The 15,641-nt window shown below is 44.0% G+C and overlaps 1 protein-coding gene across 10 annotated transcripts in view; it reads left to right on the forward strand.

Annotated features, from left to right (window-relative positions):
* The window catches only part of CEP128 (centrosomal protein 128), a 263,923-nt gene that overhangs the window by 37,118 nt on the left and 211,164 nt on the right, over positions 1-15,641 (forward strand). For 9 of the 10 annotated variants that reach the window (XR_008313415.1, XR_008313413.1, XR_008313414.1 and 6 more), the window contains exons 8-9: positions 1,273-1,389; positions 15,411-15,494. Coding sequence is in view for 7 of the 10 variants with exons in the window: in XM_053284676.1 (XP_053140651.1) it covers positions 1,273-1,389; positions 15,411-15,494 (201 nt within the window). In the remaining 3 variants the exon portion in view is untranslated. The remainder of the gene's footprint in view (positions 1-1,272; positions 1,390-15,410; positions 15,495-15,641) is intronic. The other variant, XM_053284679.1, reaches the window with a different exon arrangement.

The following is a 15,641-nucleotide window of genomic DNA, read 5'->3' on the forward strand; positions in this document are numbered from 1 at the left end:
GGGGGAAGTACATTGATGGGACAACAATGCCTATGCCCTGTAACTCTAGAGCAGGCCTGCTCAATTTAGGCCCCCCGCCAGCTGTTCTTGGACTACAACTCCCATAATCCCCAGCTACAGTGGCCAATAGCCAGGGGTTATGGGAGTTGTAAACTAACATCTGCAGGAGGACCAAAACTGAGCAGTCCTGCTCTAGAGCAGGGATTCTCAACGTTGGGTCCCAGATGGTATTGGTCTTCAACTCTCATAATCCCCAGCCCCAGTGGCCTTTGGTTGGGGATTATGGGAGTTGAAGTCCAATAACATCTGGGGACCCAATGTTGAGAATCCCTGCTCTAGAGATTGGCTATTTTTTTCTTGTAATGCACTGGGGTAAAGATGAAATGTTGTGACATTGCTTCCTTCCCCATTGCATTGTGATGCAAGAGAAAAGGGGGGAGTATCATTTTAAAACAGTGGTACTGCAGCTTTCCAGAAGACAGCCTGTTTCTCCTATGAAGACTGAAGGAAGCAGATCTTCCTGGCAGGTAGAATCCTTTCACCCCCCGCTTTGATGCAATGAACTGATAAAGTTATATCAGCTTGGTGCGGTGCTTCCCACCCCCTGCATCAACCGCACAATGCAATACTTACCGGGAGAGCTGGTCTTGTGGTAACAAGCATGACTTGTCCCCTTTGCTAAGCAGGGTCCATCGTGGTTGGATATGAATGGGAGACTACATGTGTGAGCACTGTAAGATATTCCCCTTGGGGGATGGAGCCACTCTGGGAATAGCATCTGCATGCTTGCATGCAGAAGGTTCCAAGTTCCCTCACTGGCATCTCCAAGATAGGGCTGAGAGAGACTCCTGCCTGAAACTTTGGAGAAGCTGCTGCCAGTCTGTGTAGACAATACTGCTCTAGATAGACCAATGGTCTGACTCAGTATATGGCAGCTTCCTATGTTCCTATATCAGGTTGATAACAGTCCCTATAATTAAGCTTGTGCACAGCCCTAGACGTTCTGTACTGGATAGGCCTAATTTTCAGGACTGGCTAATTTTTCAAGGAAATGTTTAAATGACAAAGCCCCCAGCCCATGTATGTGACTTCTAAAAGCAGCATTGCTGCTATTGTGTTTACCTATGGAGGACTTTAAAATTCTGTTCCAAGTTTTGTTTATTTAGGCCTTAGAAATCCTTTTGGTAAGAATTTGGAGCTTTTTTCCCCTGGCATTAAATACAGTTCTAACAGGAGTCTCTTCTCTTGAATTGCCCCCCTCCTTTTCCCAAGGTGTCAGAACGGGTAGAAAAGAGGCTTCAGGAGATAGAACGAGAAATCCGCGCAGAAAGGCAGCTGGTAGAGAGACGTCAGGATCAACTGGGACACATGTCTCTGCATCTGCAGGAGGTATGCAAAAAGGCCTCTTTTATACAGACAGAATGGAATATCTGCACTTGCTTGGCACTCTGTCTGAGCTAATTGTTTAAGGGATGACTGCCATTTTTGCAGATCCATTTTGTCGGCTATCAAGTGAACTGTCAGACAGTTCTGTATGAAAGGAGTTCTCATCCCTCAGGCAGGAAGTATTAAACTGCTTAGTTCTAAGGCACACATCCTGAAAGATCAAGTTTTTGAAAGGGAGCTGCCTTAAAACAATTTCTGTTACACCTAAGATTTAAACTGTTAAAGACACAGTTAACAACCACCTTGTGAATACAGTTCTCTTGAAGCCTACATATGATGCAATGGGCAGCCAGTTTCCTTGTGCTGTATAATCAGCTGTGCTTGAAGCAAAGTGCATCTGGCAGAGTACAAGAGTTGTGCTGCAGAGACAAACTGAGCTATTGTTCGCTTTAGAAAAGAAAATTAAGGCCCTTTTTACCCTCTCTCTTAAAGAGTGCATGACAAGCACACGAGAGAGGCGGTGAATGTGCTCCACCCTTTTAGTTGAGAAGCCAAGGAGACAAAATAAAGGCCTCATAATTTTAGATTTGTTTGTAAGTGCTTTGGTGATTATTTGGATTGCCATCTTTGACTTTATTCTGGTGTCTTACAGTGTGTATATGGAAAGTTTAATTTTGTATTTCGTTGCTTTAATACATGTGGTGACCTATGTGCGTTCTTAAAAGGGCAGTTGCAGATTATTGCACAGGGTGGTATAAACTGGTAAGGATTAATTTAGATTGACACTTCCATGTTCTGAAAAAGCGACTCTCCTTTTTAGAGGTCACATTTTAGAAGAGATAACATACACTTTAATTTGCGTAAAGGTAATACTTAGCTCTTTAAATTCATGTGCTCTTAGGTCAGAGAGTTCTGTATTCTCGCACTCATTAAATTGCAAGGGATGGTGATAAAAAGTTTGTGTTCTTTTGGAGTTGAGAGGAGAGGAAGGTGTAGAGTTCTGTAGAATAAATTCACAGATTGCATAGTAATTCCCACTCCCCCACCTGATGCTTGGCACTTTCCAGATTCATGAACGTAATGGGTAATTTGATACTTTTTCCACAAAATTATGTACCAACTAGAGCCTTTGGAGTCAGGCAGTATATAAACGTAGTAAGTAAGTAAATAAATGTGCGTGTCTGTTTACCTATTTGCAAAAAGTGATAGCTATTGACATCTTGAGAGTTTAATTTTCAGATTGGCTCAAAACTTATGGTGAGTATTTTGTAGGTATGTTTCCTAGATATGGCTCTGCCTTCGATTTTTGCTGTGGGCAGATCATTTTTAGAAGAACTGAGCAGCAAGACAGAAGTGAGCTAAGATAATTTAACTTTTCTAAAGCGGAACTGCACATTTCTGCCTCTAGGCCCTCATCATTTGATGACCCAACAACTGAAGAGGTACAGATGTCTTAGTTCCTGGTAGACGTTTGAGAGAAGCCTTTCTCATTCTCTGATAAGGTTACAGGGACCCTGCTATCAGTATCAGACCAGCCAGTGACAAGAATAGGGTACTCCAGACCTCAAGCTGCATCTGTTCTTCCTAGCCCCAGACACATCTCCAAAAGCAGCAGTGCATCGATGTCAGGATTTGACTCCAGTTACAGCAGCAACTAACAGTGAAGCGCTCCATGGTCCAACATAGTGCAGACAGTTTTGGACTGGGTGCAAGGCTGATTTGAAGATGTGGACCACGTGTCCGTATACACATAACAGTGAGGGTGAAAATCGTAAACAGGAGTTTAGAAGGTTAGATGATCAGTTAGTTACATTTCATTATTATGTGCATTTCCCTGATTTGGGAAATTATAATTACGATGACAGGTATTTGTCAAATTTCTCTTATTCAAACTTTCAAATCCAAGTGTGCGATACGGACAATGCATCTGAGTAACTATGTAATTTGGGCAAGAATTTATTTTGACATGAATTAAATTACAGCAATTTAAATATGCTTCTCAAAATGTAATGCAGTTGTCCTAAATATTCAAGCTCAGCAATATATTTTGAGAAGAAGCATGTTTTCATATGGCCGCTAGGCGTCACTCTTTTGCCATATATGAACAACTGTGAGGCTGGGTCAATCCCATTGCAGTTTTTCAAATCTTGACTGTAGATGTCTTTTCTATGCAGGTAATGATATAGATGTGTATATCTTCTTTACTCCACTGTGGTGGTACAGTCTACAGCTAATTGTATGATTTCTTTTATGTTTGCTGCATACTGAAGTGTAGTTGTAGAAGTACTGTAGAAATGCTTGTCTTTTTTTCTTTCTTTCTTGATTTGTGATTGGAACTCATGAAGTTTTGGTGCCTGTATGCCAGGTCAAGAGTCCAACAGGTTCAGAGTTCTGTCTCCAACAGTAGCGAGTCAGATGGCCCAAAAATGGCCACGTGGAAGATAATAATTTAAATATTCCCTATTCTTGCTCTCATCAGTGGATAATTAGGGGTATACTGTCTTTGAAAATGGAGTTTATCTTTGTCTGTCATGTCTTAATAGCCATTGATCTGTCCTCCTGGAATTTGTCTAATTCTTTCTGAAATCCCTCTAAGCTAGAGACCATTTCCAGGATCCACAAATATGATTGTCAGTGGTGAGTGAGCACTTCCCCATTTTTTGTCTGGCAAAAGCCTGACAGGGGGCTTCTCTGTGCTGGGTTTTGGAGGCTCTCTGACAGAGAAATCTCCCTGCTTCCATTCTGAGTGCTTGTGAAGCAGAGTGAAAAGAGCCTCATGGTGCTTCCACCATGGGCAGAATCAGTGAGGACCACAAATTTTGACTGGCTACCAAATTACCACCTCTTGGTGTCACTGTGCAGGGGAGAAGAAAAAGACTGTGTTATGCTTTAAGTCAATGTTTTCTGCAACCTCTCCACCCCAACTCGAAAGTCTTGGGGGTTGTACAGCCAGTTCAGACCCCAGTGGCAGATATACTTTACGAAGTGAGGGGTGTCTTGACTGATGCATTTTACTTGCTCTTTGGATCTCACCTGCCATTCTTGCCCTTTTACCTGATTTGAAGTGCTTGGGACTTCACTATTCTGACTAATTTTGGTCTCCTCTCAAACTGGGCTCCTTCACTCTTGATGTCTGGACTGCAGATCGTCCATTAATAATATAAATTGTGTTGGTCCCAGCATAGATAAGAACATAGGAAGCTGCCATATACTGAGTCAGACCATTGGTCTATCTAGCTCAGTATTGTCTTCACAGACTGGCAGCGGCTTCTCCAAGGTTGCAGGCAGGAATCTCGCTCAGCCCTATCTTGGAGAAGCCAGGGAGGGAACTTGGAACCTTCTGCTCTTCCCAGAGCGGCTCCATCCCCTGAGGGGAATATCTTACAGTGCTCACACTTCTAGTCTCCCTTTCAAATGCAACCAGGGCAGACCCTGCTTAGCAAAGGCGACAAGTTATGCTTGCTACCACAAGACCAGCTCTCCAGATCTACTAGGAACTCCACTGTTTTGTTTTACTCAGTTCTAAAAATGGCTTATGTTGATCCGCCTGCTGTTCTTCCCCCACCCCTGACTCATGAAAGTAGCCCAGGACTCTTCCATTCTCTCAGGAGCCTTTGAGGAAGGACTTTGTTCAAAATGTTTTGAAAGTCCAAGAGTATACTGTCTACTGTAGGGGGTTCTCAAACTTAGTCTCCAGATGTTGTTGCCAAAGGCCATTGTGGCTGGGGATGATGGGTTTTGTAGTCCTACATCTGGAGACTCTGTTTTAAGAACCCCTGGCCTACTGAATTGTGTTCATCCACATCTTTTTTTAATGCTCAAAGGCTGAGGCAAGACTTGCTTTTACAGACACTATGCTGAAGTGTTCTTCAAGAACACTTGTTCTTCTGTCCATTTGACAGCTCTAACTTTCATAATACTTTATCTTAAATTAGCTGGGATAGAAGTTAGGCTAATGGTCTATAATTTCTTGGATATTTATTTATTTATTTATTTATTTATTTAAACCCCACCCCATGTTTTTATTATATGCACATTTAGAAAACAAATCTATTAAACAATTATTATGGCTGTGTTGCATACCTTCATATTTATTCTTTAGTGCCCCTGTACTTTTAATTAGTGAAACATTACAGCAAACACAATTGCCTTTGACATTGTACAGAACTTGACATTGTAATTGCTATAACTCTTATCTGAACTTGATTCGTCACTCCACAGCATTATCAGTTTCTCTTACAATGAGAGAATTTATTTAGATACTGGGCTCTTTGAGGAAAGAGTCTGTCATTAACATTAAATTTTTAAAGAAGTTTTAAAATGTTACGCTCTTTAGGACACTTAATCATTAAAGGATTGCTTCACTCTGTCCAAATGATGACTTAAAACAAATTAATTCAAAACCTGAACAAGGAGCTTACTATTTTAACTGGCTAGGATCCAAAGAGCTACTTTAGGAGAGGCAGAGTATGTCTCCCATTGAAAACCCCCTACACAAGGTTAATATCACACACTGCTTCTTACAGGTCTCTCCTTTTCTGTGTAAGATTTATATGGGCATGGGTGGGTTGTTTGGGAAACACATGTCCAAGCTTGGACATGCATTGTTAGTTGTGTGGTACTTCAGATTAGGGATGTGCGAACCGGTTCGAATCCGAACCGTGGTGGTTCGGAGGTTTGGATTCAAACCGAACCAGCCATCAGGTTCGAGCTGCAGGTTCGAATTTGAAACAAACCAGGGGGTGGTTCGGTTCGCGTAAGACGTGTAAACTTCAACAATTCACCAAAAATCAGCCCTCTGCCCAAATCCTTTGAAAAAATTCAGGTAGCTTCCTTGCCCCTACCTGGCACTATCACCAACCCCACACATTGCTCTAGGCCACCCCTTTGCCCCCGACATGAAGCTATACATTTGCTGACACCTCCATGCTTCTTTATGGAGAAAAACCTTAAAGACGCGTAAAATTCAAAAATCACTTAAAAATCAGCCCTTTGCCCAATTCCTTTCAAATAATTCTGATAGCTTCCTTGCCCACCCTAGGTACTACCACCCACCACACTCCACTCTACGACACCCCTTTCCCCCTGACGTGAAGCTATACATTTGCTGCAATCCTAATTATTCTCTATGAGGAATTCAAAAATATTTTAACAATTCACCAATAATCAGAGGAGTGTCCAATTGCCTTGGGGTTTTTTGGGTGGTAGGCACCCCTGTCTGTCTACCACCCACCCCGCTTTTGTGCCCCTAGGTGCTCCACAATAGGGGATATGGACTGGTTCGGGTCCCATTATACTCTATGAGAAAAATAATTAAAAATATTTCAAATATTCATTAGAAATCGTAGGACTGTCCTATTGCTTCAGGGTTTGGGTGGTTGTTGGCACCCGTGGGTGCTCCACAATAAGGTATAATGGCCTGGTTCAAGTCCCATTATATCCTATGAGGAAAAAATAAAAATAATTTTCAAAAATTCATAAAAAATCGTATGAGTGTCCGATTGCTTTGGGGTTTGGGTGACAGGTACCCCTGGGTGCCAGCTACCATGCTACCAATTTTTGGGTGTCCGAACCAGTCCGAACTGGTTCGAATCCGAACCGAACCAGGGGGTGGTTTGAACAAAACCACAACCGAACCACCCTCTCCTGGTTTGAACCCGGTTCGAATCCGAACCGGGCGAACCGGTTTTGTGCACATTCCTACTTCAGATTGTGGCCATGGTGCAGTAGGAGGCTGACAGCATGTTTCCTTGTTTATTCAGCTGTGTGCATGTATGCACATGGTGGCTTTCCCTCTTCAATGCTATAGATCACCCTGCAGTCTAGGAAGAGGGTATGTATGAGAAACGTGAGAACTGGTTTTGTACAGTACTAGCTTTTTGTAACTGAAGCTCATTAGATTGAGTCCTGCCCTCTGGGCCAGCAGAGAACAAGTCTTTGTAGTCTTGTATATGTGACATTCTGCCAGGTATTTGAAGACTGCTATCATGTCCCTTCTCACTATTCTTTTCTCTAAGTGAAACATACACAATTCTTCAACGTTTCCTTACAGGGCTTGTTTTCTAGACCAGGGATTCTCAGTGTTGGGTCCCCAGGTGTTATTGGACTTCAGGCCCCAGTGGCCTTTGGTTGGGGATTATGGGAGTTGAAGTCCAATAACATCTGGGTACCCAACGTTGAGAATCCCTGTTCTAAACTGTCTTTGTTGCCCTCCTTTAAACCAGTTTCACTTTATCTACCTACATTTTAAGATGTGGTGTCCAGAACTGGTGTGAATAAGGTGGGAACAGTGACTACTTGTGATTTGGAAACAACGTTTCTATTAATCAGACTAAAATCACATTAGCCTTTTAAATCCTGTGATCTTTTTCACACATACTGATCCCGAGCCAGTTATCTCCATCCTATACCTGTGCAGTTTTTCTGCCTAAGTACAGATTTTTCATTTGTCTTTGTTGAGTGTTAGTTTCAGCCCAGTTTTTTTGTTCTGCCAAGTTGTTTTGAATGTTCTTCCTGTCTTCTGAGGTGTTAGCTATTTCTCTCAGCTTTGTGTCATCTGCAAATTTAATTAGGATTCCCTTCATCTAAATCATGGATAAAAAAGAGTTATAGAGTCCTGGGGCATCCCACTCTAAACCTCCTTCCAGTTTGATGACGATTTGTTAATGAGCACTCTTTGAGTATGGTTTTCCAGCTAGTTGTGAATCCACTTGACGGTATTATCATCCAGCCCACAGATTTGACCACTTTGCTAACTAAAATACCATGGGCAACTATGGTGTTAAAATTAAGATAAGTTATGCGTGGTGTAGTGGCTAGAGTGCCGGACTAGGATTGGGAAGATCAGAGTTCAAATCCCCATTCAGCCATGAAACTAGCTGGTTGACTCTGGGCCAGTCACTCTCTCTCAGCCTAACCTACTTCACAGGGTGGTTGTTGTGAGGAGAAACCTAAGTATATAGTACACCGCTCTGGGCTCCTTGGAGGAAGAGCGGGATAGTAAATGTAAAATAAATAAATAAAATGTCCACAGCATTTCCTCAATCCACTAAGCTAGTAACCCAATAAAAACAGAGAAAAGATTAGTCTGGCTGGATTTATTTTTAACAAATCCATGCTGGCTTCTACTAGTCATTGCATTATTATCGAGATGCTTACAGAATCTATATTATTATTTCTCCAAGACGGGCCATGCGTGGGGACGTGGTAGGAAGGAGGCGATTGGCTGACAGAGTTTGCAAGCAGAAGCACCTGATTGGGCAGTGGGGATTCCCCTCAGCAGCCTGAGGGGAATGAGCGGCCATGGCAGCACTAGAAGGAGCCTGTGCGAGCAGAAGCACCATGGTGATTGGGCAGTGGGGATTCCATATGCAGATAGGGAGGAGGAGCCTGCGATGGTTAAGATCAGTTGGAACGCAACTGTTACTGGTCGGAAGATGTTCTTGATTGTAGAGGAGAAGCATCTATAGATATACAGTGGTCCCTCTACTTACGAAATTAATCCGTTCCGAATGCACATTTGTAAGTCGAAAAGTTTGTAAGTCGAAAAGCGGTTTCCCATAGGAATGCATTGGGAACGGATTAATGCATTCCGGAGCCTAGAAAAAAGACCCAGACCCCCAGTAAGGCTTGCAAACTGCACAGGAACATTTCTTTTCAGGAATAAACAGGCAGTAAACAGGCAGGCAAGTCAAGGAAACCGCATGTAAAATTCGTAAGTTGAGGAAACCCCATCTAAAAATTTGTAAGTCGAAAAAACTGCATCTAAAACCGGATCTAAAACTGCCGTTTGTAACTCGAAAAATAATTATGTCGAGTAGTTCGTAAGTCGAGGGACCACTGTATAAAAGGATAGCAGACAGGGTCTGCAAAAAGACAGGTCATGAGGCAGGAAAGAGCCCCTTCAGGAGGAGGAGGATGCTGTTGTGTGATTTAAATGAGGAAACAAGATGAACAAAATCTGTTAACTCAGGGAGAGAGAGAAAAAACATGAAGGGAGGGGGAAGAAAGAATGGGGAAGAGCGGGTGGAGGAGAGAGAATGAGAAAAAGAAGGGAGGGGGAAGAGAGACAGAAGGAAGGGCAAGGGACAGGCCTGAGCCTGTCAGCAGCCTGAGGGGAATGAGCGGCCATGGCAGCACTAGCAGCAAGGAAGGGCCCAGTTTGCTGTTTGTGGCTACCGAGGCCATTGTCAGAGGGAGTCAGGCAGGCAAGGGATGGGCCCGGGCCTGTCAGTGGCCTGAGGGGAACGAGTGGCCATGGTGGTGGCAGCAGTGAGGAACTACCCGGTCAACCACTGCTGCTGCTGCTGCTCAAGGGAGGAGCAGGAGCGGGTAGCGGGTAGCAGGTGAGGGTGGGGAGGTCTCTGGGGATAGGGGGCTGCAGCTTGGCCAATACGCAGCAGCAATGCTGCAGCCATGACCAAGAAGGGTGAGAAGAATGGAAGCAACAGGATGGAGGAGGAGCAGGACTGCAGACCAGGTGATGGTGGGAAGATCTCTGAAGTGAGGGGAGCAAGTCAAGTACTAACGTATAGATGCTCTAGAGTCTGCAAGAGTTCTAGCATTGAAGCAGAGAGAAATAATGGCTTCGGTCAGGATGCAGAGGTGGATGGCTGGCAGGCGAAGCCCTTCCGGCCAGAAGAGGCGGGTGGATGACACAGGCGAAGCTCCTCCAGCCAAGAAGAGGAGGCCATGGTGGGGAGAAATAATGGTAGCGGCGAGGAGGTGGGCAGGCGGTGGGCAAAGCCCTACCAGCCGGGAGGAGGAGGTGAGAGGCAGCGGCGGGATGGCCTGGCCCTGGACAGCCCAATAGGGAGAGCCGCGGGGGGAGGGAGCCATGGGGGGCGAGGGAGGGAGGGAGCCGCGGGGGGGAGGGAGGGAGCCACGGGGGGAGGGAGCCGAGGGGGGAGGGAGCCGCGGGGGGGGGGGGGCGCGAGGGCGCTGCGGGGGGAGAGAGCAAGCGAGCTGCAGGGGGGATGCCACAAGCTCAGTGCACAACTGCACAGATGCTCTGTGCGGGGTCAGCTAGTTATTGCTTTAAAATCTGTTCTATTATCTTCCCTGGTACTAAAGTTAGTTGAATTGCTCTGTAGTTTCCCAGATCTGGCTTCCCTGCCTCCCTTCCCTCCCTCTCCCTTAAGACTGTGACAACATTAGGTTGTTTCCAATTTTGTGTCACCTCACCCGTTAGCCAGAATTTCTCAGCAGTTATTTGAGTACATTAGCAAGTTCTCTTACCACCCTGGCATACAGTTCGTTTGGCCTTGGAGACTTCTTCACTGTAAACATGTGGTTTGAAACATGAATGCCTTTTCCTGAAACATGAATGCCTTTTCCTGAAACAGGTGCTTCTAGAGGAGGAGACAGGAGTCTTGGTGAATTGTATGGTTGAATGGTTTCTGCTGATTGTATGGTTGGCACTTTAATCTCCCCCCTGGTCGCTGATAACTTTAACTATATGGAAGATGGGTCATCTGGAGTGTATGTAGCTTCCTGCATTTGATCAAATAGTTGTTTCCCCAAATTTCTGGTCATCTTTCTGTCCGCCCTGTTCAGATTCTTAAAAGTTATTGAACTGGCTAGGTCTCTATTTGAACTCAAAGGAGATCCACACATCCAGTTGCCTTTAAAGTTGGCCTGCTATAGTTAAAAAAGAAAAAAGTCTTCCAGATCTGATGTGTCATTCCACTATGATTTCTGAGCATATATGATGGGCTGGTAAATTGCCACTCTCCTGGTCAATTATGGTGAGGGAGGATTGCCTTTTGTGCAACTGGGCAAGGAAGCATTACAAAAATTGACTGATATAAATCTACTGTGTGGGCAGGTTGTCTTGGTAAGAGTATTGGCCACTTATTTGCCAGGCTAGTATATGAGAGGTCCAGTTTGTTCTTGGTTCTGAAATTGCCTTTCCTCCTCGCCCCCCCCCCCTTTCCCTCTGACATATATCTGCTTTTCTTTAAACTAATACAGTTATGGACTATTTATTTTTACTGTACCTGGAAAATAAAATGAAATGGCGTACAGTATTTGAAATACCAGTGGGGTGAGAGATTGCTTTTTTTATTTCATGTTATTGCTGTTTAATGGCCTAAATATCTTTCAGTGCTGCTTTGATAAGCTGAGGTGGCATATTGATTTCCAAGATTGTGGGTAAAGACGTCTTAATGATAAGATGCCTGATTCCTGTTCTGTATTATGGAAATTATAATTATTTACTATGCCTCGTTTTCCTCACTATTATGGGTGAAACTGTAGACTATTTGGATCATTAAAGAGCCAACAAACCCATGTGTATCTTCCTCCCCTTGCATTCCTGGCTGAAGGCAAAATTTCCTGGTTTGTTAAGCCACCGTTTCCTGTGACATCTGAATAGGGAAACTGGTTCAAGTGATCCCAGAATACCAGGATATCAAACCACAGTTTGATATTCTGTTATGTTGGGACTGCTTATACCAGTCTTCCAGCTTGATGTCACATTAAGCTGTGGCTTTATGAACCAGGAAGCTTTGCATTTTATCAGGTGTATGAGAGGGTAGAAGAAAGGAGAGAGGGGGGATTGGCTTGTTCACAATCCAACAAAATTATGGGGTGCTTTTTTTGTTTTTTGGTAGTCTAAACTGGGCCAATATGTAAGCAGCTATCAAGCTGTTGACATTCCACTCTTATCGGTAGTAAATAACAGATAGTTTGCAAAATATAAGCTGGGTATACCAAAGGTCAAATATTCGGACTGTACATTTGATCATTCTGATCAAATTGCATATTAGCGCCATTCCCATCAGTTGTGTTTAATTCTTGTGTGTAGTACATTTAGTCATTAGTGTGATTCCTTCCTGGTTGCTTCTCTAAATTTTAAATTGTAATCTAGGAAGCTGTCTTAGAAGAGGTTGAATGTACATGAAGATACGAAGCAACTTTATACTATTAGTTGGTCCAACAAAGTCAGTATTGTCTTCCCTGATTGGCAGTGATGGTTGCCAAAAATGTCAGGAAGAAAACCTATCTAATTATACTCTAATGAATCCTCAAAGGAGCACACATACACACACATTCCTAGACTGCACAGAGTTTCAATCACAGAGTGGCTTTATTACAGATCAGAGCATCTAAACAGTTTAGATTTTCTTACTGCAGTAATATCCTGCTTCTGGAGAAGAATTACAAACATATAGGTACATAGCCATACTCTAGGGTACATGAACCAGCCCCTCATTAAGTTTGTGAGGGATTGCTACTTGAACCATGAACTGCAGTGTATGGCTTGTGCTTTTGCCTGCATCCTTCAGAAGTCTTTTTAAATTCATTTATATAAACATTTATATCCTGCTTTATTTGAAAATTATTCAAAGCAGCTATAAATAATAATTGACTGTTACTACATATAAAAAATGCACAACACCAGCAGTCTAATGTACAGTGGTCCCTCGACTTACGAACTACTCGACATAAGTATTTTTCGAGTTACAAACGGCAGTTTTAGATCCGGTTTTAGATGCGGTTTTTTCGACTTACAAATTTTTAGATGGGGTTTCCTCGACTTACGAATTTTACATGTGGTTTCCTTGACTTGCCTGCCTGTTTACTGCCTGTTTATTCTTGAAAAGAAATGTTCCTGTGCAGTTTGCAAGCCTTACTGGGGGTCTGGGTCTTTTTTCTAGGCTCCGGAACGCATTAATCCATTCCCAATGCATTCCTATGGGAAACCGCTTTTCGACTTACGAACTTTTCGACTTACAAATGTGCATTCGGAACGGATTAATTTCGTAAGTAGAGGGACCACTGTATATTATATCAAAGTGTGTGTTGTGGGTCGGTTGCTCACACTCCAAAACTCATAGTTCCCTTCATCTACTGCATTTACAGTAAGTATTTAGAAAATGTAAACTTTATGTAAAAATGTAAACTCCATCACCCTACTGAAAACTACTGCCTTTAAAAGCTTAATTTCCTTTCGTTACACTTAAACTGTGTTTAATGGAGAGCCAGGCCTCTTGAAAAGCAAGCAGTGTCACCTTCTGCTTTCCTTTTCACAATGCTGATATTATCACCTGCTGGCTGTCTAAGAACCATCATTAATTCTCCAAACCTTAGTTAAAAATACAGCTACCCACAATGGGAAAAAATGTGGTGCTAGCTAGTTCTGCTAAGTTGGGAGCTTGCACAAGCTGTGGTGTGCCTCCTGCTGTGAAACCTCTTCCTCAGTTCATATATTTTGCAGGGAATGATGCAAGGTTATCATATCTTTCTCTCCTCCCACCCACCCACCTGCTGCCACCGCGGCTTTTTTCTCCCCCCCCCACTGCCGCTTTCTTCTCCCCCCTCCTCCGCCCACCAGCCGCTGCCGCCACCGCCAATTTCTTCCCTTTCTCCTCCTCCCTCCGCCAGGCCTCTCGCTGGAACTCTCGCTGCGTGTTGTGAGAGTTCCGCCGCCAAATCCTGGACACGCATGCCGGCTAAGAGAATTAATTATATAGAAGATTTTTTTTTAAATTGCACTAGATGCATAACCTTGGCATCTCTTAATCAATCTATAATCTTCTCTCCATGTCTCTCCAATAATTGAGCCATATTCCACCCAGCCTGAAGAATCCACAGTAATGCATAAATATAAAAACAGATGTAAGCTGTATCTTCAGGTGCAAGTTAAATCTCTGATACAGAGGTACTTTGCAAGGCAAGAGGAGATGGTTGTACCCTTACATTCCTTGGAGTTTGGCACTGTATCAAATGAGCAACAAGCTGACATCCTGTATCAAATGAGAGAGTGCGGGGCTGGAGGGAAGGGGAAGAGAGGAGAGACCAGGGGCCGGGGCGGGAGGAAGAGGGAGGGGGAAACAGCCGGCCCCAAAGCGCCGCACAGATGCGCTGTGCGGGGTCGGCTAGTTGTCATAGAATCTGTTACAATGGTATATGCTAGTGTTCTTCGTTGCATGGGCTGCTGGTGGCCTGCGCAGACCCAGGTGGTGGCCCCTGACTTGCTTCTCCCTGCTCTCCCCATCCCCACCCTTGCCGACGGGCATGCGCCTGCTGCTTTCTGCCGCACCTTCCTCTGCCTTTTGCAGGAGTGGCGGCAGGGAAGACAGGAAGGTGCCTAGTGAGCACCTTCAGTGCAGCCCTTGCCGCTCGGTCGCGCACCGCTGTGGGGCCACTAGGCCATTCACAGGCCCACAGCTGACTGCATGGGAGGCGCATGCTGGTGGTGGGGAGGTGCACGCCATCGGACCCTGCTGCCAAATGTGTGAAGATCACTGGTAAATGCTGTATATCTCTTAAATTTTTACTCTGCTTTTCTCTGATAGATCCAAAGCGGCTAAAATTAGCATGTAGAAGCAAAAAACAAAAACCAACCAATTTACAATAGCAATGAATAAGCACAAGACAGTGGTGCAACCCCTCCCCCCCGCTGCCCCACATCTTTGTAAGCAGCATCACATTGACTTTTCTGAAAAGCCATGTCTTTGCTTAATGGCTAAAAATGTAAAGTGTAGAGGCTTGGCTGGCATTCACAGAGATGGGAGTTCCAAAGAATGGGTGCCGTTGCTGAAAAGGCCTTGTTTCTTGTGGATGCCTGCTGTAGCAAGTCTTGGATGAATACCAATGTGCACAGGGAGGCACATACAGGTAAAGGTGGTTCTTCAGGTACCCTGGTTCCAAACTATCTGAGGCTTTTAAGGTAAACACCAGTACCTTGGATTGAGCCCAGAAATGATTAGACAGCTAATCATTTAAGCAGAGTTGGAGTAATACGTTCCCAGCCAGCAGTCCCGCTTAATAACCAGGCGGTTTGCCCCAGCTGCTGTTTTTAAATGGGCATCCCCACATAGAAGGTGTTACAGAATGGATAAGTGTGGCCAGGTCAGGATTCTCCAGGAACAGCCACAGCTGGCGTACCAGCTGAAGCTGACAAAATGTGCATGTATTAATCTACATATTGAATGTCTGTCAGATTTCAGCATATTTATAAATTAAGGCATCAGTGGTTTTGCAAAAACAAAACAACAAATTCCTTTCTTTCCTTCAAGGCTTTACAACAAGATGCTAAAGCTAATGAAGTGGAACTGGTCTTGAAAAATAAACTACTGAAAACTGAAGGTGAAAAAAACAAAGTAAGGAAAGGGCTTTTTGTTGGCCGGTTGGGGGGGGGGGGTTCTTCACTTTCTTTTTTCACATCCATGGCCTGGCATATTCCTACTGCAACTGATGTAAGCTTTTTACATATATGCTTTTGTACAGCACTGACACGTTTGCTTCTG

The sequence above is a fragment of the Hemicordylus capensis genome, chromosome 1 (genome assembly GCF_027244095.1).
Source record: "Hemicordylus capensis ecotype Gifberg chromosome 1, rHemCap1.1.pri, whole genome shotgun sequence".
Taxonomy (NCBI): Eukaryota; Metazoa; Chordata; class Lepidosauria; order Squamata; family Cordylidae; genus Hemicordylus; species Hemicordylus capensis.